The sequence below is a fragment of the Curcuma longa genome, chromosome 12, assembly GCF_044706935.1.
Source record: "Curcuma longa cultivar G26 ecotype Majalengka, Jawa Barat chromosome 12, ITB_CL_G26_1.1, whole genome shotgun sequence".
Taxonomy (NCBI): Eukaryota; Viridiplantae; Streptophyta; class Magnoliopsida; order Zingiberales; family Zingiberaceae; genus Curcuma; species Curcuma longa.
The window spans coordinates 3,629,743-3,652,408 of record NC_133872.1 but is presented as its reverse complement, the minus strand read 5'-3'; the positions used below and the strand labels follow the sequence as shown (position 1 = coordinate 3,652,408).

Here is a 22,666-nt window from a genome sequence, read left to right as displayed (position 1 = left end):
TGAGCCCTTTGATTCATGTTATTCTCTATCGGATCGATTATCTTCGTAACATCACAAGAAAAAAGTGAGGAAAAGTCTTTAACATTATCATTCTTTGATCCAGAATAGATTTCTATCACCGCGTCATCGTGATGAGATGTTTACTCAAAACAATATGTAATATCGAATTATAATAAATATTCTACAAAATTATATGAAACAATGATGACTTATTGACAAATATCAAAATTTAAATCATCTTCCGGGAGAGATTGCTTTCCGTCATAGTAAACAACTTAATTTCAAATTTATTTATTCTTTAAATATTTGTTTTAAAAACAAAAATTTAAAATAAACATGACTAATAAAATATAATAATTGGCGTTCAATGGATGGTGGAACAGTGGAAGTGGAATCCACGAATATTAAATGTACAAATGTAACACGTGGCCTCAAATCAGGTATCTTTTTATTAATAATAAATCAACACTTATTCCTGTTATTTATGAATAAAAAACTATGTTATTGTTGAGTAAATTTTATAATAACCTTAATAATTTTATAGTCTCAAAAATTTCTAAGCTAAAAAAACAAATAAGAATACATGACATATGTTAAAGGGCACGTTGCAATTAATACAATCAAAGTCTTACATTAAAAATACGTGAAAAAATCCTAAAACTATAAGATGAAAAATATCTCATTGGTATTGGTATGAGACATTTTGAATAAAATCTAAAAATAAAATCATGAGGGCGTAAGCCTAAAGTGGACAATATCGTACCGTTATGAAGATATATAGATTCCATCTGAATCTAATAGTGATATCAGAGCGGGTCCATGTGATAAGGACTCTCATTAAGGAGTCCATTGGGATTGTTAAGGGGCGGGTCTGTTAGAATTCATACCAATAAGGGATCCGTTGGGACCGTTAAGGGGGACAGATCCATTGGGATCCATACCAATAAGAGGTTGATACCAATAAGAGGCCATTGATAAAGGCGTTTTAGATAAAGCTAAAAAACAGGGCACATAGGGCTGTAAACGAGCCAAGCTGCTCACGAGCTATTCGAGTCTCGGCTCGAAAAAAAGTTCGTTTGAGTTCGTTCGATTAAGTTAACGAGCCGAGCTCGAGCTTGATTTCGAGCTCGAAAATATTATCGAGCCGAGCTCGAGCTTAACAGTATTTGGTTCGTGAGCTCGCGAGCATGTTCGTTTAAAGGCTCACGAACGTGTTCGCGAACATGTTCGTTTAAAAGCTCACGAACGTGCTTGTTAAGAGATTCACGAATATATATATATATATATATATATATATATATATATATATATATATATATATATATATATATATATATATATATATATATATATATATATATATATATATATATATATTACATGAATTATAAATATTATATATTAACGAGTCAAGCTCGAACTAAGCTCGTTTAACTTTTAAACGAGCTATTTTCGAACCAAGCTCGAACTGAATTCGTTTAACTTTAAAACGAACCTTTTTCGAGCCGAGCTCAAGCCATTCACGAACTATTTAATTTCATTACGAACCGAACTCGAACTTAAGAATTAAAGCTCGAATCGAACTCGAGCCGAACTCGAGCTTCGGAAAAACGAACCGAGCTCGAGCTCGAGCCTCTTACTGTTCGGCTTGGCTCGGTTCGATTACACCCGCACATTGTCGTCCCAATGTAAATTTATCTATTTTAATAAATTAATCATATTTTTATATAAAAATAATAAATAAATGACGTATCTATTAAATTGATAATAAATGTGTTATGTCGTTCATTTTCTATTGATATGCCACCTTAGTTGACATTTCAACCATATACATATATAAAAAACATAAACATATAAATTATAGAGTGCGATCCAATATCTCCGGTTCATATAAATAATTTAACGTCTCACTGTTGGCTAAATGAGTTGACTAGGTTATTTCAAGGCAATAATGCATATATTTTTTTCATTGCGTTTAGTCGTCTCCAATAATTCAGTTTTTAAATTCAATTTATTATTTTTCAATGATGTTTGTTAAAGACACGTAATTGTTTATGAATTAATTAATAAGTTCTTGATATTTATATATTTTTTATTTTAGTTTAGTTCGATAATTTAGATGCTTATTGGATATTCGCCTGACCAGATGCGAATCTATATGTGGAATTTAATTAACTGATCATTGAGAATCTAATAAACATTTAAGTTTCGTTATTTTGTTTGATCTGCATGTTAAATCTATTTGGCTCACTTGAGTTATTCATCTATTATGAATATATTAATGGAACCATGTTTAATCTCTTCTAAATTTGAAAGAATAAATATACTAATAACTATAGTACGATCATAAGAAGTGAGATGAGTTTATAATATGCATCGACATTTCAAATCTTACCTAGGACATATTAGAGGAGTTTGAACAAATTTATGATGATGAGCTGCTTCTCAATTTACTTGATACCTAGATTATCAAAAAATAAATATGTATATTTTCATAAAATTTATATGATATCTATATGATATTTAGAATTAATAATCATTTTCACAAAATTAAATGAGCAAAAAATAAATGATGCTTCTTTTTTTTTATTGTCAAAATAATGTCTTATTTTTGGGAGGGTTCTATCTTAAAAATACTTTATTCCAATACTAGTATAATATTTGTAGTTAAATTGCTCTATATTAAAATAATTTTAATTAGAATTATTAGATATTATAGTATCTTAGCTAAAGTTGCTATACATTTAATAATTTTAATTAATAATAATACGACATTGATGAAGTAATTTTGATAAAAATAAATAATTTTAATAAAGTTGAATAAAAATATTCTGATATATTTTAACTACAGTGTTACTCTATATTTACTATATTTAGTTAAAACTATTGCAACCAAGTATATTTTTAGATTAAAAACAAATGATGCGCCATTTTTAAATTTTAATATTGTTTTCAAAATTTACATACTCAAGATAATACTAAGTGACAAGTCTCTTTTAATTTTTCGACGAATGTAAAACACGATGTCCTTTCTTGTTGAATCGTCAAATGTTTATGTTAATTTTTTTTATCTGATACCACATCCTCTCTGTAAAATTGATATAATTATTTTTCAATATTATTTCCTATTTAAATTGAACACATTATAGTAGCGATGAAATCGTAGCTACTGTATAATTGTGACAATTATAATTTTATAGTTGCTACAACTGAATTCGAACTGCCACATGGTTGTAACAGTTACGGTTTTATAATTGTTAAAATTAAACTGTCACACAGTTGTAACAGTTACGATTCGATACTAAAGTTTATTCCAAAGCACCTTCATGCTTAGATCATTTTACTTGTTCATTTTTGTCCAAGGTATCGGTCGTGCATCAGAGTTATGGCGTGTGCATGATATACTGGCTGAAATTTTAGAGTTTGCGATGGGAACGGATTTGATCTCTGCTGAGATTGAGATCTGGCGTGTTAGGAGATGCGCAATTATGCCAGCTTCGCATACCATCGATATATCATCGTTATATTTCCATATGGTTGTGTTTGACACTCTTGAAGATCTTTGAACTTCACAGTATATTATTGTTGCTACGATCAAACTCTTTGGAGAAGCCTTGTATAGGCTATGCAATAAGTTGGATGTTGCAGCCGCTTTTGTAAAAGATGGAATTCGTCACTTTGGATGTTACAGCCGCGGCGGATGGGTAGGATGTGGAGACGCAATTGTGCTAGCTAAAATTTTAGAGTTTGCGATGGGAACGGATTTGATCTTTGCTGAGATTGAGATCTAGCGTGTTAGGAGATGTGCAATTGTGCTAGCTTCGCATCAGACGACGATCGATATATCATTGTTATATTTCCATATGATTGTATTTGACAATCATGAAGATCTTTGTACTTTATAGTATATTGTTGCTATGATCAAGGGCAGAGCCACCCTTGTGGCTACCCGGGCTATAGCCCGGGGGCTCGATGGCATCAAAAGGAGAAAAACATTAAATTTATGGAGGAGAAAAAAGAAAATTTAAGAAAACGAAGAAGATAGTCCGGAATATACCGTCGACATAACTCAGAGTAACTCGAGTAGATCACCCGAGCTGGCTCCATCATTGGCTACGACAGCGACGGATGTACATAGGGGCCCGGGGGGGCCATGGCCCCCCCCCAGCCCACGTACAATTAGAGCAATTCCATCTTCTTAATCAACTTTCTCCCTTCAGAAACATTTAATTCAATATCATTCGATTAATTAAATTATTCAAATATGGCTACTAATTGATGACTTATTAAACCATTAAAAAATATTAAATATCAACTTCATCGATTACCCTACGTCCTATCTGCCCAGTTAATTAAACAAATATAGTATTATACTTCAACATGAAGCAATCTCTACCAACGTGTCTTTAATTAACATCCCATTTTAATTAGACACTTGCTCGCTAGCTGTTGATGATGTCGAGTAGTCCCCGGGGTCATGGTGCCGCGGTAGAATATCCAGGTTGTCACCTAGGCACCTGCGATTCTATCCCCAGCTACAGCGTATTTGCAGGAATTTTTCTCCAAATGGGGATCGTAATCAAAGGATGTTGGGCATCTGGGTTGTCCGCCGCATACGCTTCCCGATTTACCCTGATGGCCAGTGGAAAACTTCCGTGGGACCGAGCCGGTCACCCCCAGGGTTTGAGTCAATACGACTAACTGGGATTATCATTTTTTTTATGATGTCGAGTAATAATATAATGATAGATGTAGCTCACATTATTGAGTAAAATTGCTTATTAATATTATTTTTAATATTTAAAATATTTCAAAATTTTAAGTATTTTTGACAATTCAAAGCAAATTGGATTTTCCTTTCAGTGTCTATCGTTGGACAAATGCTTTATAAATGTTAGGTTTTGTACTAAGGATTATAAATGTTAATTTAGTTATTCTTTATTTTTTTATAATTATTTAATTGATTAAGGTTGTACTTAGTTCCTTAATATGTATCTTTGGGTAATTTTTGAGTTCAAATGAGTATATCGTTTTTATTATATGGCCCCCCCAAATATGAAATCCTGGATCCGCCCCTGGGCTACGATCAAACTCTTTGGAAAAGCAATAAGTTGGATGTTGCAGCCGCGGATGGATAGGATGTGGAGATGCAATCGCTCTTTTCACGGTTATTAAAATAAAATTATCATATTATCTTTATTAATTTAATAAATTATTTTATTAAAATAATCATTTTAATAAATTATTTTATTAAAAGAAATATAAATTTATTTTAAATTTAATAATATAAAATTAAGGAATTATATTTATTAATTTAATGAATTATTTTATTAAAATAATTATTTTAATAAATTATTTTATTAATATATATATATATATATATAAATTTATTTTAAAATTTAAAAAATAAAATTAATAAATTATATTTATTATTTTAATGATTTTTTTATTAAAATAATTATTTTTAATGAATTATTTTATTAAAATAATTATATTAAAATATAATTGAATGAAGGTTAATATAGTAAATATAAAACTGGTTATGTTTTATTCCCTCCAAATAAATAAAGTAAACCAAACAACATTAGGTTATGTTTTATGCCCCATAATCTTGGTTATGTGATTACCTGGTAATCACATAACCAATGTTATATATCATAACTTGAACCAAACGCCCCCTGAATGTACTTAGAAAGACAGTTTTCAATTATGAGTTTGATTCCTTAACACGTAATGGCTGAGATGATTATTTATTTGAACATATTAACGTAACATTTAAGCATTTTAATTTTATTTATTCATGTGGTTATGGATTGTATGAATCTTCTTTATGTATTTATTTTTTATTTATCGATTATTATTTTATAGAAATGTTTAATAAATTAATAAAAATATTTTAATATTATTTTTAAATTTAACAACCAAATATATTTTGGTAGATAACTCAATTAAAATTATCTATCAAATATATATATTTATATATTTATCGGAAAAATACTGGTGAAATATATATTAGTTGATAATTTTTTTATATATTTAGTCAATAGTTTTAGAAATTTATCAAGTCATTTTTAAAAAAAATTACTGTCTAAATATATCTTTGAACGATAATTTTAAAAATTTACAGACCATTTATTTTTAAAAATTACCAGTCATATATATATATATTTAGTCGTTATTTTTAAAATAAGTTTACCGACCAGTTATTTGACCAGCAATTATTTTAAAAAATACCTACAATTATTTTGGTCGGTGGATAATGTTTACCGACTATGGACCAAGTCTCGATGAAATTTTTTTGACGGGTAATATGGATTATTGGTCAAAAAATAGGATTATCGAATGACTGGTAATCTTGTTTTTTCCCATAGTGAACACCCTATGTTTGGTTTTTTTTATTAAAAAGGGTGATCATCCTCTTACAAAATGATATAACTATTCTTTAATACTATTCTTATTATTATCTTATTTTTTATCTAAATCGAGCGTATTATACTTGTTACGAAATCATAACTACTACAATTGAGCTGCCACAATTGTAGCAGTTATAGTTTCATAGCTACTACACAATTGTAGCAACTACTATTTAATTTTTTTTAAGTTTTAAATTATTTGAAGCCTTTGAAAAGAATTTAAATAATAATTTTTACGTCTGAAATCAAGTTATTATCGCTCCATAATTAATTGTAGATCTTTAAACGAGTTTCAATTTGATATATTATGTCTTTTATGATTTAACCCGAATTAAAAATTATTGTTAAATCCAATATGATCAATAGATCTCCAAATAATATGATATTCACTTTGGATATAAGTTCTTATAATTTTTATTATAGTTTCATAGTTGTTATATATAATACATTTTAGATAGAAGATATAGACAAAATAATAATAAGAATAATATTAAAGAATAGTTATATTATTTTATAAGTGATGAGATGTTTTTTTAATAAAAAATTAATATAAAATGCATTTTGATGATTCATGAAAAAAGAATGCCTTTTTGATATTTACACTTTATTTTTAACCAATTTAAATTTAACATAAAAAGTTTTTTTTTACTTCAAAATATTTTTATTATATCAACATCAAATTGTAGAAACTATAAGATCACACGTGCAACAACGAGTTAAGCTTGGTACATGCGTAGCTGAGTTGTACTTAGATGGTAGATTTGTATATAAAAGGATAAAATCCTTTAGATTTACCTCTTTAGATTATCATATTTTTGCATCAACGAAGGTCTAAGCCGTAACGTGATTCATGTTACGTTGCCTTTGAGTTATTGAAAGTTCTCGAAGTAAAAAAAAAAAAAAGCCTGGACAAACTTACAAAAGAAAATAAATAAATAAATAATTAAACAACAACTGTTTGCCGAAACAATAAATGATGAAATTAAAAATTTTTACTCTTTGTCAAAACAAATTATTTTAATTTATTATTAATTTAAAAATAAAAAAATAATTAAGAGGATTAAAATTTGATTTTCTAAATATTTTAAAAGTTAACTATTGAACATGTATAAATTATATTTTAAATTTACTCAGCGCATTAAGATTAATCATTGCCCTTAAAGCCCATGTCCAAAAGTGGAATGTAGCCCAATAACAAGCCCATTTTGAGAGTGATGCCAACCCAAACCGAACGGGCGAACCGGACTCTGATCAAAGTCCTGCGGGTGGGATTTTGAATACGCTCGCTTGCGGCTCCAGGGCGGGGATGAGAGCGAGAAGGAAGCGGTGGAGCGTCAAGGTCGGAGTCCGCGAGCAACGGAGGTCGGATATGTCGTCCTCTTCGCCTATCATTCAGTTGCTGGAGAATCCCTCCTTACCCGTACTGGGTCGTGCCTCCGTCGGGGCCTTCTGCGTCTGCTCGACTACGAATCCAAGGTTAGGTTTTTCTTCTTTGCGCTCGGGAATCGAGGGCCTGTGAGGGCATATTGATGGGATCTCTGGGACGATATTGGATTTTGTGGATTTAACTTGTTTTCGAATTGCGAATGGGAAGGTGGAGTTCGTTAAAGATGGGTGCTTTTGTTAATCTGTTTCTTGAACAGCTTCTGTCTGTCTTTTCTTTATTTGCTAGAAAGTTGTTCTCTTGTCGATTCAGTCAGGTCGTGACGTGTCTCCATAGGATTTTTGCTCATGAATGTGAGAACGTGAATTGCTGGTTGAACGCGTCTCTATATATTAGGTTTGCCTCTAAAATTTTGATCTGATTTCGAACATATGCCCATGATTGTGGCAGTTTGACCACTCCGGTTTGGATTGGGTCGTTGTCATTCTACAGTTAGGAAGTGTCCCGACCATAACCAACTACACGAGACGCTAAATTGCAAAAGATCAAAAGTATCGAGACTAGATTCAGAATATATCAGTTTTTACCGGTGAAAATTGAAATTCTTCTCCTAAATATACAAGATAAATCTGAGAAATAAGGCAAGTCCTGATTTTTCAGTAAGGAAAAAAAACATTGCATTTCTTGCACTGTCATAAATTTGAAGAAACTTCTTGATAGATTATGATGTTCTTTACGTACTGGTATAATATATATATATTTCTATTAGAAGTACAACAATTTACGGTATAATGCTATTGATTTGAATCCACAGTGGAGAAGTACTTACATCTACATGCATACCTTTTGCTCTCAACTCCTCACGGGATGGGGAAACAATTATCGGCGGAGACTGAGAATTTTTACTCTGGCACTTGTGATCTACTTGGACTACAAGGTTCACTTAGCCACCTGATCTTCATCTTCTTTTCATTGTTGTTTTCCATGTTTTTCTTAGGATGAGACATTAATGGGGCTTTGCAGGCTGTGGTTAAAAGAGTTCAATGGTTTAGCAAAAACCAAGAGGATGCTTTATGGGAGAGTGCCCATAATCGAAATGCTAGACGAGTCGTCAAGTTTATGATTGAGATGAAAGGTCTGTGGGTAAAACTTGGTCAATATATGTCTACCAGAGCAGATATTCTCCCAGAGGCTTATAGATGTCTCTTCGTACAGCTGCAGGACTCTCTTCCTCCTCGGGCATTGAAAGAGGTAACATTTCCATGCAAATGTTTCGTGAATCATTGATTGTACTTACAGTGATATCTTTGAGCATTGAAGATATATTATATGCATATTTGGATGCAAGAGTTTGGCCTTTTTCTCTTCTTTACTTTGATTCATTCATTGTTGTCAACCATAGCCATTATGTACCATATGTAGGACCAAAAAATGCGGAGACATGAGTATCGTGCATTTAAAAGTTTTTCTTTTTCAAACACTTTTCGAAATCAAAGTCGCAGCGGAAAATAAAAACAATCAAACACAGGCGGTTATTTGGTTCACAGTTCAACGACTACTACTCCAAGGCCTATGATTCCTTGGGTCATTTTCGTATAGGCAATCGACTAAAGTTCTTCTGAAAAATATTTCGGAGGTAGAGAAAACTTTGTACAAAAATAGAGGATAGTAACAATACTACTATTCCTCTAATGAAATGAAGTGCAATACAAAAGAGTTACCGACAACTATAAAGTGTACAACTTCACGTTGGTTGTTGGAGAGATTTAGCATGTCAACACTTGTATGAACAGAACAGAGAATGAAAGAATTGGATTATAGATAATTGATTGTGTCGAGCCTCGAAATTCGAGCTTCTTTTATAGCCTTCTATTGGTCAACTGAATCACGTTCAGTTGATTGATCTCAAAATTGATCCCGATCCGATCCCGTTAAGTCAGCGCTTGATTTTTGGATTTTTCGGTCGATTGATCCTCCATATCGGTTGACTGAACTCAATCTTTCCTTGCTTGCTCTGATCCGATCAAATTGAACCCATGAAATCCACTTGATCGGTTGACTGATGTCTTTATCAGTCGATTGATCCCTCAAGGTTTCCTTCACCATCCGAATCTCATTGCATCTGATCTTTTGTTTCCTTTTAGGTTTGGTCGTCTGATTTTTTATAGGTCTACCAATCCTAATATTTCATTCCAGAGTCGGATCTGATCTTACTCAACTTTATCCACAACAACCGAATGACCGAACCTCTCTGTTCGGTTGATCGAATTATTCGATCGACTATTTTCCTACAAGACAAAGTTAGTACACAATGATAAAGATAATCCTGCAAAATAGAGTTAGAAATAATTATATTCATGCATGCAATATTCTGACAGTAATACTGTCTGATTTCGACTTAGAAATCTGAGTTGGTTTCTTAGTCGGATCACCACTTAAGTGTTTTGTTCAAAATTGGGACACGTCTTCACTACCTTCTAATATGAAAAGCCTCTCTAGGACTTATCTCACTTACTTGCTAAACATCCAGTCCAGTTGATCTGTTTGGACTTCTTCTGCTTAGTGTTCGATCGACCCAATGAGACTTTCTTTACTTGATGTCCGGTCTAGTTGATCCATCAAGTGTGTTTTGCCAGATCAACTCATCCCGCCTTTCTCTGCCTGGTGTCTAGTCATTTTGATCCACTAAGACTTCACTGTAACACCAAATTAGTACAATAGATAGAAGTAGTAATTGAAAACAATGTTAGCAACACTAGTCTTCGATTGACCAAATACACTGGTCCGGTCGATTGCAGGTTGACCGAAAACCTTGTTTCATTCGCTCGAACCTTCCGGTCACACTTGCTTGGAGTTTACTCTTTTAAGATTTCTCACTACCTAGGGTTTTCCTCTTTCTAAGCATTCATTCACCCTTGACTTACTTGGGTTTTTGCCTTGTCAGTCATCCTGATTGGATTTTACCTTTGTCAGACATCTAGTAAACCTTGATCTGCCTGAATTTTATCTTTGTTAGACATCCAATCAACCTTGACCTGCCTGGACTTTTTCCTTGCTAAGTCAACCTTGACTTGCTTGGACTTTTTCCTTGCTAAGTCAACCTTGACTTGCTTGGACTTTTTCCTTGCTAGATATTTGATCAACCTTGATCTGATTGGAGTTTTTCCTTTGTTATTCATCTGGTCAATCTTGACCTAACTAGACTTTTCCTTTAATAGCCATCCGGTCAACCTTGATTTGATTAAAATTTTTTCATTATTAGTCATCTGGTCAACCTTGACCTGACTAGACTTCTTACCGACTCGGTCAACTTTGATCATACTCTATTAAACATATTGTCAAACAAACATCAAAACCAAATCTTGGTCTCATAGCATATATGCTGTAGAGCAGTGTTGCATACCAATAACAGTACTCTTTTATTCTCCCATTTGCTCACATGCATGTTCGCAGGCAACCAAATCTGCTTGTATGTTTAGTGGATACTGCAGAGAAGGTGAGCCCCCTCAGCTGATTTTAGCTTTAAATTTGCTGATCTCATTTGGATCAAATTGAAAGGAAGAGGATTATCAAAAGGTCAGTGGGAGAAGAGACTCCTGCAAATGAAGGTTGTGTGTGTGTGCCGTGGAGATGTGGGTGTTCCGTTTTTGTTGGATATAAGCTTTTTGGACACTGGAAAATCATTTGTTAAACATGTATATGTGTCACCTATAGCATATGTGGGTGAGTAAAATTCTCCTTTCTATGCAAACCAACAGATGCAACAACTTAAAACAAAGTTGCTAAATCTTGCCCTGTAGCTATTATGATATAGATTCTTCCACCTAACTCGTGTTTCAAGCAAAGTTTAGCTCTATGTACTGCCGTTGGGCACTAATCATTTATGATTTTGATAAGTTTACTGCCTTTGCAGGTCTACCGAACCATAGAGAGGGAGTTGGGAAAATCTATGAAAGATATGTTTTCTCAGTTTTTTGAGGCACCTCTTGCAACTGCATCTGTAAGATTAAAAAGATGTGTGTTTGATATTGTATTTTTATCTATGCTTTCCTTGGTTATTTAGTTCCAAAAAGAATATATGGTTTTGGATTTCCAGTTTGCCTAAACCTAGTTAATGCAGATGGCACAAGTTCATCGTGCAACTCTTAAAGATGGCCAGGAGGTTGTTGTTAAAGTTCAACATCAGGGCATCAAGGAAATTATCTTAGATGTGTGTAATTTTAATATTGATAAATTACAATCAAAATCAATCAGTTGCTTGATGAGCACTGATCTTCAGGATCTCAAGAATGCGAAATCTCTAGTTGAGTGGATTGCATGGGCCGAGCCAGCATTGGACTTCAATTTTCTGGTAGATGAATGGCACAAGGAAACAATTAAAGAACTTGATTTCAATATTGAAGCAGGTCAATCAATCTAAGATGTTCTACGAGTCTGACTTGTCATCTCTTAGTACCCTGACTTCATTTTTTATGCTTTACGTGATGTCAGTTCTTCAATAACAATGGAAAGTTGAATACATGGTCCTCTTAATGTTCATCTTTTGAATGTAGAAAACACCAGAAAAGTTTCCATGAATCTAGGAGTCAAGAGTGAGCATGGGTGCCCAAAGCTCAAGGAAAGAGTAAACGTGCTGATTCCTGAAATTATTCAGGTGGCAGTAACATTTTGCATAGATTTTCACTTGAATTGTAATTGTTCTTTCTTCACTAAATATGTTACTTAAATTGCTAATAGCAGTCAACTGAGAAGGTGCTCATTCTGCAATACATGGATGGAATTCGTTTGAACGATATGGATTCACTGGAAGAATTTGGTGTGAGCAAGAAAAATCTTGTTCGAGAAATTACACGTGCATATGCTCATCAAATATATATTGATGGATTTTTCAATGGCGACCCACATCCAGGTATGCATCTCGAGGTGATTTTCTATCTTCTTTTCTAAGAATCAATGAATGTTGAACTGAAACTTAAAATTTCAGTAGTTGATTTTGTTAGAGATCCTATGCTTGATGATTCTCCGCAAACTAGTAACAGATTAATACAAATTGTTGGATGTATCCCCTTAATTTAAGAGAAAAAACCACTCCCAGTAACACTTGATAATATATGATATAGGAAGAAATAAAAGCAAAGATAGTTTTAAGCTATAATATTCTGACCTAGGTTTTCAATGAAATTGACAAGAAAATCAAGATGGTAGTTCATTCATGCCACAATTCAACCATTAAATTAAGTCAAAATGAATGAAGTCGGTGAATCATTTGAGCTTGCTGTCTATTATTCTGCATTTTTGTATCTTAGCAAAGTTCAATATGAAACTTCTTCCTATCCACTGATTTCCTGATTATAACCTTAAAAAAAGGAGAGTCTGTTTATGTTTCTTACATTTATATTTCTTCTTGACCATCTCTATCCTAGGAATATAACATGTTCTATTATTCACGACAAATTTTGCAGGGAACTTTCTTGTGAGCAAGGAACATCCTCATCGGCCTATTTTGCTTGACTTTGGTCTCACTAAGTCAATTTCAAGTTCTATGAAACAAGCATTGGCAAAGATGCTTTTGGCTTGTGCTGAGGTAGGTATCATCACTTTTCTGGAGATTGAGTATGAGAATTTATGATAATTAGGCATGTTCTAGATGATCAATTTCTACAATTTGATAAGTTAAATAAATTATGGTTGAAGGTGTGACCGATTGAGGGAACCTAAGAGAGCTCTTCTTAATACAATCAAAAGTAATTTCAAAAAAACCATATCTACATTACTATAAATATATTCTTATGCATAGTTCATCATGAGATAAGCTTTAGGTTGGGCCGCCATCTGCACTTTCCCGATTTATCCTGGTGGCCGGTGGAAAATTTCCGTGGGTCTAGACCGGTCACCTCCAAAATTAGTCAGCCCGAAGGGCTGTGGATACTTGGTGCCAACTAAAAAAAAACCATGAGATGAGCTATGCGGAAAACAGATAAAAAGTTGAAATATCATTATGATCAATTGGAAGTGTACTTCCTAGTCAATATCTTCTATTGTTGTCATAGACATGATCCCTTATGCTATTAAAGGCTAGTGATGTACTTCCGAAGGTAGACTTGGGTGTGTCTTGTCTTAAAGGCTCTCTTTCCTAAAGGAAACAATTGAGAAAAACTCACTGGCAAAAAATTGTGAAATATTTTATATCCAACCTTTTATTTGAAGGAAGGAAAGATTTTTTCAAAATAAATTATTTGTGAAAGTTAAAAAAAAGGAAAAACATAAATTAAAAATATATTTGAAAGTTTTTTTTTGAACCTTCGAACTCAAATTTGAGTTCTATTATACATGAAAATGAGCTTTCCATCCAATTCGGACATAATATAGAGGAAAATTGAGAAAATATTTCCTAACTCCTTTCCTACATAAAAGTGTTTTTTTTTCCACAAAGGAAATAGAGGAGAATTGCAATTGGGAAAATCTTTTTGATACTTTGTTTCCTTCCTCTTTTTCTTCCCCTTTAGGAAACACGCTTAAAGATGAATGGTTTTGTTGTATTAGATCTTACCTAGTTAATTTGTAGGATCAAAAGTGCCGGCTAAAGAGGGTAAATAGTCGAAAATCTAAAATAGCTTGAATGCAAACTTAAGTATAAGTGTTAGATTATGCAGCAGAATAATACAAAAACTATTTTTTGACATAGTTTGGAACACCCTAAATCTTGCTCCACGATTCTCCATGATTTACAGAGTTGTAAGAGTCACCACTTGAAAATCACACTTTCTTTTCTCCTTACTAAAGGTGTATAAACCTCGAACAATAAAATTTTCTTTTACAACTAAAACATTTGCAATAAAAACTTGTGTTCGAAGACAAAGACCTTAAGCTCTTATATAAGGACTACAAATAAAGACAATAAAAACAAGATTGGAGTTAGTGAATGATAACCTTTTTGTCATTAGATGAGCTTTCTTTGCCCCTCTATTTATAGTCTTCAAAGTAACCTTGGATAAGTTTCAACTAACTTTTCTGTGTAATTGCAGTCGATCTGAATTCTAGCTACTCACTAAAACATTAATCATGGAAGCCTTATCTGCTAGTTTTGATTTTAGTTGACTCAATAGTTGTTCAGTCCACTCAACACCTACCACTCAACTCAACTCAACTGGATAAGAACCTAGGCTATCTTTTGGCTGATTGCGATTCCAATTGACTCAATTTTCGGCCAACTCAAATTCAATCCACTAGAATCAAAACTTGTCAGTTGATTCAAGTGGATAAGATCTAGTAGGGGTCTAATTTTTTAAATTGAAATGATAGTTTGGGCGATTACTTAGTTAAACAAATAGATAGCAAGGTTTTTCCATTTTATGTTTGCACTTTTATGTGGAATGGTTGAAAGTAGTTTACTTAAATCAAATAATTGCTAGTTTCCATTAGGCCGATTAACACATCTAATGCAGATAGGCTTTGTCATTGTGCATTGCACTTTTGTGTGGAGCTGTCAAAATTAGCTTTGGCTTCATTTGTCACGATTAGAAAGAGAGGTGGGCATGTTTCGGGCTCATGCATCATGAGTAGAAGCAGAGGGGTGTGTGGAGGATACGAAGTAGTGGCACTTGAGAGGAGGCTTTGGCAGTGCTTGCAGGACGTGTGATTGGGCGATCGCGGATGTGTTGATTTGTGATGCTTGCGGGAGACGCAAGCAAGAAGTTGCTATGTGCAAGATGTTGCATGGATGAAAATAGAGAAACAAACAACATAAGGGGAAAAGGAAAGTGAAGCGAGAGGCATTGGGCTCGTGTGGAGATCTTGCGCATATGATGATCAACATGGAAAAGAGCTGCACAAGGAAGAAGGGTGGTTTTGATACCATGTTAAATTAAGGGGAAAATAACATCTTTATCTTAGGTAGCCCCAACACCATGTTATATAAATGTTGTTTTAATATCAAATCACACAAACGACCCCACTCCTTAGTATACATAATTACATCATACCCATAACAGGAATGGTTTTAAGAACTTACTTTTCAAAATTGCTATATTAGCTCCCAGTTAAAGTGTATGCAAGCTGTGTTTAACAGATGGATAAAGTTCGTCTTTAATATGGAAAATAAACTACAGAAAATAAAATTGTTGAATTCTAGATAAATCTATTATAGAATTTAGCTTCCATGAGTGAAACTTTCTTTTTTGGGGAAAATAGAAGCTAGACACTGCCAATTTGTATTTGTGCAGATATAGATGTATATTTTATAAACATAATAAGGTGTTAAAGTAGTGGAAAATATGTGAAGGAAAGAATGATTCAGGTTACATTAATCTTAGCAAATTCTAGTTCCCTTCCGCTTATCCTATCCTATTCACAATCATATTATGAAGGCTTGGAGCATGACAATATTTTATTGCAGGTGGACCATGTAGCTTTATTAGCTGCCTTCAGTGAGATGGGATTTAAGCTGCGAGTTGATATGCCGGAGCATGCTATGACTGTTGTAAATTTATTTTATGCAAATGCCATGCCTGTAAGTAAAGTGTCCATGAGTTTGATTCTAGCCCTCTTCAAGATTAATATTTTTATTTCTTCGAAGAATTAGCTGTTGAATAACGACAGCTATTTCTTTTTCAAGTTGGAAGAATTAGCTGTTGTTATTCAACCTAAGTAAATCATCTATGCATTCTGCAAGGAAAACCAACAATCATTGGCTGAAGAAAGAGAAAAGAACAAGCAGTTTCTTAAAGAAAAGAGAAACTTGAATAAGAAGCAAAATCAATATTTTAATCCCGTAAGTAATGCCTTTGTGCTAACTGTAAATACTTTTCTGATTTAGTTCTTGATGTCCTGCAGGCATATATTTTATGGATTTTTTTGGCTGTATGCCTTTCTTACAGTCATTTAATGATATGCTGTACAATATACATTCACCTAACAAGTACAAATATGCATCTGATTATTTTTGCAGACTTGTGTGAAGTTGTCTTCCCCTTATAAATTAAGAGCATCACTCAGATCTTGTTTGAAAATGACAATATTTGCTTTTCTCAGGTTGATGCTTTCCCGGTTGATGCAATTATATTTATGAGGGTAATAAATCTTCTTCAAGGTTTGTTTGAACTTGGCTCCTCCTATCATGTTTTGTCATTATCATTACAAATGCAGGACTATAATTTTCAGGACTTTCGCGCACTCTTCATGTTCAGATTCCTTATTTGGATATCATGAGGCCATTTGCAGAGTCAACATTACTAGGGTATCTTGTTTACATTTTTATACTATTATCCTTGTGTTCATTTGATTTCTTCTTTCTAACATAAATTCATCATGGGACATTTAGATCTGGACCATCAACAACAAACCAATGGATTTACAATTCGCCAGTGCACTCAGATGTGGAAGCCAAGTTGAGGCAACTGCTAATTGAGCTGGGAAACGAGAAAATACTTGGAGTGCAAGTAGGCTTAGGTTATTTGGTTAACCAATTGGAAATTTTCAAAGATAAATCCACCCTTTTCTCCTTTATTATTGTTTCTAGTGGTTGCCTTAAACATATCTTAATATTTGTGCTATTAATGGCTGTTCATTTTACCTAATATATTTTCTCTGATTCCCCATCTTTGATACTATTACATCTGTTGCCTTGTATAGTTTTTTAGGGTAATGAACTATTGAAGTTTTAGTGTTGTTATCATCAGTTCTAGAAGAAACTGATTTAGGGAACCCCACTATTTCTGGTTATATGGAGATCTTGAACTATCCAAGGATATACTATTAACATTTGAATCACTTGTAATTAAGCTAACTTTTTTTTTTTTTGCCTCCAATCCTACACCTTCAGGTTGATTCAATGTAACTTGTCTAAGCATATAGTTAGTCGTCTTTCAACATTTATACACCTATTTTTGTCTAACTTGTTTAATTACACGGGCTCTAGCATTGGAGCTACGCCTAATTGCTTTAGCATAGCAATATGTTTGATTTTTCCCCCTAATAATTCTCAAATAAATTTTAGCATTATAATTTTTCCTCAACACTCTAATCCAGAAAGTATGACAAATCATATTATAGCCTTATAAAATTTGTTTTTTTAGGTTAAAATGCACACAATGATCACATAAAATTCCAGAAACTCTTCTCCATTTCAGCCCAAATCTTTATACTACAAATGACTTAGATAATTTGGCATGTACAATATAACAGTTTTAATCAAAAAAATTATTTTGGCGGATTAATCAGATTTTTAATCACATAGTCCAAGTTGGATCAATCACTTTATTTGAAAAGGAAAAAAAGATGGACTGTTAACAATATGGATATGTCTCATCCATAATTACATGTTGGAATAAACTTGTCCTGAAACAAGATCAGATGTTATGGGGTATATACAGTTTAGTTTTTTTTAATCTATGGTGGAAATAACATTATTGAAATTAACTGTTACGTAGTTGAAAAAGAGCTTGTTTGTAATAGAAGATGTAGGAATGGATAGGCAGTAATTTAGGTTGATTTTTTTCTATAGATATTGGTAAAATTTAGGACATGTGATTTTCAATTTATCATTAGTTTAATGACACAGGAGATGGGATAAATTGTTGTTTCTCTTTTTATTTGCTGTCAATTGTTCTACAAGGTGTAACTTGAGCGCTCTAATTTTTGTTTGCTGTAACTTTACAAAGTGTAGTTAATAATGTTTTCAGGTGTGTGCATATAAAGATGGCAAGGTTATAATAGATACTGCTGCAGGCATGCTTGGTAGATATGATCCTCAACCTGTTCAACCTGACACCTTATTTCCAGTTTTTTCAGCAACAAAAGGAATCACTGCAGGGATGGTACATTGGCTTGTGGATAAAAGGTAAGACATTGTTGAAAATTTTATATCCTGAACCCTATATGTTTATTTTCAATAGTTTCACAATTTTTCAATCCACTATGCTTCATGAACTATGTTCCCTATTTCTGTTTGTTTATTTGGTGAGTCAGTGCTACTCATCTTGTTAGTTGTTTCTATATGGTAGACTCAACTCCTGGGTTACTCTTATATTCTCTTGATTATACTTTTGTCATAGTAGTGCTTAAAATTTGTCAGATACTCAATTCTGTACCTCTTTTGATGTCTTAAAATGATTGCTGCACTAGTTATGATCAAAGTTGTTAAATTGTTTGTTAATTGTTGATAACTTCCGTAGGGGTGTAATCGAACCGAATCAAGCCAAACAGTAAGAGGCTCGAGCTCGGCTCGTTTGATTTTTCTCTAGGCTCGAACTCGGCTCGAGTTCGATTCGAGCTTTAATGCTTAAGCTCGAGCTCGGCTCGTAACAAAATTAAATAGTTCGTGAACGGCTCGGGCTCGATTCAAAAATAGCTCGTTTAAAAATTAAACGAACTTAGTTCGAGCTCGGCTCGTTAACATATTATTTTGAGATCGATAAACAAGCTCGAGTTCGAGCTCGTTAAGCACGTAGCAGTTCGTAATCGAGCTCGAGTTCGAGCTCGTTAAGCATGTAATCGAGCTCGAGTTCGAGCTCGTGAAAACCCCTATAATACATGAAAATCAACTACATACAAAATATGAAAATCACTTGTAAAAATAAATACATAAAATATAAAATCAAAATCAAAGTCATAAGTATCAAATTAACAAAACATTAAACAACTTAAAATGTCAACACATGCCATATAAATCCTTCACACTTAATAGTTCTTAACCATACATAACATGAAAATTACAAGCAAAGAAACATAAAACCATCATAAATCATTCATCACAACAAACAGTAAAGTTCACAAGTTCAGATCCAAACATAAAGGAATCAAGTTCATGCCAAATCTGGACGATACCAGACAATTTAACTTGTACATTCAAGTGAGTTCATCCAATGCCCTACAATTTATTTCTTCAGACTAGTAAACCTGCAAAATACAAGTTATTATTATGCATCTAACAAACTTACAATAAAATCATAAGATAAAATGATGACTTTGTCAATACCTCTTGATAGATGATAATGAAAGCAGCATCTAAGTCAATTGAATTTCTTTAATCTCTGATTTTTCCTTTACATACATAGTACCAAAAAATTAGACATTTAAACATGAACAAAATAATATATAAACCACATGATAGCAAGTAAATAATAATTTATAAATCATTATGACATTATTGATTTAGCCATACCAGAGAAGATTCATAAGTATAATCACATAGAACCAACAACTAACCATTTTACTAGATGCCTACAATTTTACTAGGTGCCTACAATTTTACTAGATGTCATCAAATAAGATGCCTACAATTTTACTGATTTCTGCATTTTACAAGGCAAAAAGCTAGCTTAACAAGATTGCCTACAATTTTACTAGATAATTTTGACATCAGTAAATGTACAACAAAACAGATTGATGAACTATACTTTCATGTGGCTAAAGTGATGGTACAACATCAAATCATATATCAAAAGATGGTTATTGCCAATGAAATCAATTCTAACCAAACTGGCAACTACATATAATAATGGATAATAGGGAGTTATGCTATATATAATGTTACGGTGCAATTTAAGTCAAAGCCTAACATGCCTACTTATCCAACTTATCATTCATGTAAATCAATTTGTGACAAGAAAATAGATTGACATAGAAAGTGATGAAAGGGAAACGAAACAATCATGAAATCATACATAAATGGCTGAGACTAATTTGATTTTTTAGTCTAATATATCCTTAATTAGACATTTAGACATGAATAAAATAATATATAAAGCATATGACAGCAAGTAAACAACTAATTAAATAGAATATTTATGTACTCACTTTTGATTTTCTCTTGATTCCATAATGAGCACGCAACCAATCTGATGCACAAAGTAATACTTGGACTGTGTCTGTTCCCAAAGAAGCACGATGAGGATCAATTACTCTACCACCGGCACTAAAAGCTGATTCAGAAGCCACTGTAGTTATCGGAATTGATAGTACATCACAAGCCATTTTTGATAAGATCCTAAACTTTAAATTGTTAATTCTCCACCATGACAATGCATCAAAGTCAGTTTCATCTTCACAAATAATACACCCTTCATCCAAGTACACATCTAATTCAGATTTTACTTGCTCAACACTGTCAACATTCTTAATGTAATTAGAAAATTGTGCCCTTACTTTACCTTTTCCTCTTCCATTTAAATTGCTCTGACCAATAGAACTTTCTCTTTGAGTTTCAGCTTGAACATTACTACTACCAACACTAGCCTTATGAGCTTCAACATACTCATTGTACAACATGTACAATGTCTCACGAATCATAGAAATGTGCTCAATTGCATCACTAACAGAATAGATCTCCGGAAAACACCATTCAATTAACTTCATCTTATTCCTTGGATCTAACACTGCTGCTATAGAGATCAATAAGTTGCTATCACCCCAATATTTATCAAATTTAGCCTTCATCTTGTTAGCCATTTCTGCCATGAAACTTCCTTCATTTGCACTTGCTTCATTTAACAACTTTTTTATAGTGTAAAGTTCAGTAAGGAACAAGTTAGAAGTAGGATATTCACTTCCTGAAATGAGATGAGTTACTTCATTAAATTCCTCAAGAAATGAACAAACAACACTAACCTTCTTCCAATCCTCCTCACTTGGCAAAAAAGTATAAGTTGTATCCCTTGCTGCATATCTAGGAAAAACATCTTTGAACTCTAAAGCAGCTGATAACATGCAAAATGTTGCATTCCACCTTGTGCAACAATCCAAAACAAGTTTCTTTGAAGATAATTTCAATTGCTTTGAAATTTCACTAAATATAGTAACACGAGTCTCTGAGGCAGTTATGTGTTTCACACTTTCACGTACATTGAAAATAATATCTTGGATCTCAGATAACCCATCTTGCACTAACAATAAAAAAAATCAAACCAAACACCCTTATACTTTCCGTTTCCCAGACTAACTTTCCGTTTCCTTCTCTCCTACTGCTGCATCAGACGACTCATCGATTGTGACCTTTACCTACCAAATTAGAGAACCCGCCGCCTGTGCGTCCTATGACGAGCTTTATCGAGTCGCTCGAGTTGGGTTAGTTCCTTCACTTTTTATCCTTTCCGTTTGAAGCATTTCGTCATCCATCTCTTTTGAGGTTTTTTTTAATTGCAATAATAAAAGTCTCCTTTTTTCTCCACCCTATTTATTTTTAGAATTTCCATTTGAAGCAATTAAATAATTTATATCTGTAGGTTAATAAAATTAATTTATTAATTTATTTTATTTTCATCATTGCGTAATTTATTTTCTTCTAATATATGTAGAACAAGAAATACCTTTTTTATAAAAAAATTTCTAATTAATTTAATAATTATATTGGTTTTTGAGAGAGATCAATTAACGCATAGGATTTTGTAAGAAAGCATTTGTAATGGGAATTAGAGTTGTTATGGTCGCGGGAAGTGGGTCGCGGTTAGTCAAGTCCGAGAGTAGCTTATCAAGCTCGACCCGGTGTGATTCATAGAGCCCGAGCCGAGCCGAATCCCCCGTCATATGGATCGCCGAGTTGAGTCGCGCGAACCGAGTCGGGTGAGTCGCGTCAGGGATCTATTGGAAGCTCTTCATAGCACGGGTCCGAATCCCTCGAGTGGAAGACTTCTGCCTACTCTCAGAACAACCGAGTCGGCTCTGTAGGCCGATCCGAATCCTTGACACGGATTTTTCTTCTCGAGCCGAGTCGATACCCTTCGATTTTTCTTGCCCTGTTCCTTAAAAACCACTCCCTCCACCGTACATTCATGAAGGTCCCCCTGCGCTAGCCATGATGAGAAAAAGGCCAAAATGGCCGTCCGTGATTTACCCCCTCTGGACACTTGTAGGGCCGGGACCAGGGGGCCGCTAA

The 22,666-nt window shown here is 33.3% G+C and overlaps 2 protein-coding genes across 2 annotated transcripts; one reads left to right on the top strand and one right to left on the bottom strand.

The window, feature by feature from the left end:
* The first annotated feature begins 11,917 nt into the window (after positions 1–11,917).
* On the top strand, positions 11,918–18,638 carry LOC141843475 (protein ACTIVITY OF BC1 COMPLEX KINASE 8, chloroplastic-like). Its single transcript, XM_074731529.1, has 11 exons — positions 11,918–12,007; positions 12,077–12,203; positions 12,351–12,451; positions 12,538–12,706; positions 13,260–13,381; positions 16,193–16,306; positions 16,469–16,567; positions 16,828–16,885; positions 16,957–17,032; positions 17,117–17,234; positions 18,477–18,638. The coding sequence occupies exons 1-11, from the start codon at positions 11,918–11,920 to the stop codon at positions 18,636–18,638; spliced, it is 1,236 nt and encodes a 411-aa protein (XP_074587630.1).
* A 901-nt stretch (positions 18,639–19,539) lies between these two features.
* LOC141843474 (zinc finger BED domain-containing protein RICESLEEPER 1-like) lies at positions 19,540–21,357 on the bottom strand. Its single transcript, XM_074731528.1, has 3 exons — positions 20,593–21,357; positions 19,772–19,836; positions 19,540–19,692 (listed from the first exon to the last, which is right to left on the bottom strand). The coding sequence occupies exons 1-2, from the start codon at positions 21,250–21,252 to the stop codon at positions 19,801–19,803; spliced, it is 696 nt and encodes a 231-aa protein (XP_074587629.1). The 5' UTR covers positions 21,253–21,357; the 3' UTR covers positions 19,540–19,692; positions 19,772–19,800.
* Between the last annotated feature and the right edge of the window lie 1,309 nt (positions 21,358–22,666).

Excerpts from the sequence above, each read along its gene's own strand:
- LOC141843474 (XM_074731528.1), bottom strand. The coding sequence starts at position 21,252 with ATGGCAGAAATGGCTAACAAGATGAAGGCTAAATTTGATAAATATTGG. Across the intron at positions 19,837-20,592 it reads GAATCAAGAGAAAATCAAAA|GAAAAATCAGAGATTAAAGA; the intron begins GTGAGTACATAA and ends ATGTATGTAAAG.
- LOC141843475 (XM_074731529.1), top strand. The coding sequence starts at position 11,918 with ATGGCACAAGTTCATCGTGCAACTCTTAAAGATGGCCAGGAGGTTGTT. Across the intron at positions 12,008-12,076 it reads TCAAGGAAATTATCTTAGAT|GATCTCAAGAATGCGAAATC; the intron begins GTGTGTAATTTT and ends ACTGATCTTCAG. Across the intron at positions 17,033-17,116 it reads GCAGAGTCAACATTACTAGG|ATCTGGACCATCAACAACAA; the intron begins GTATCTTGTTTA and ends TGGGACATTTAG.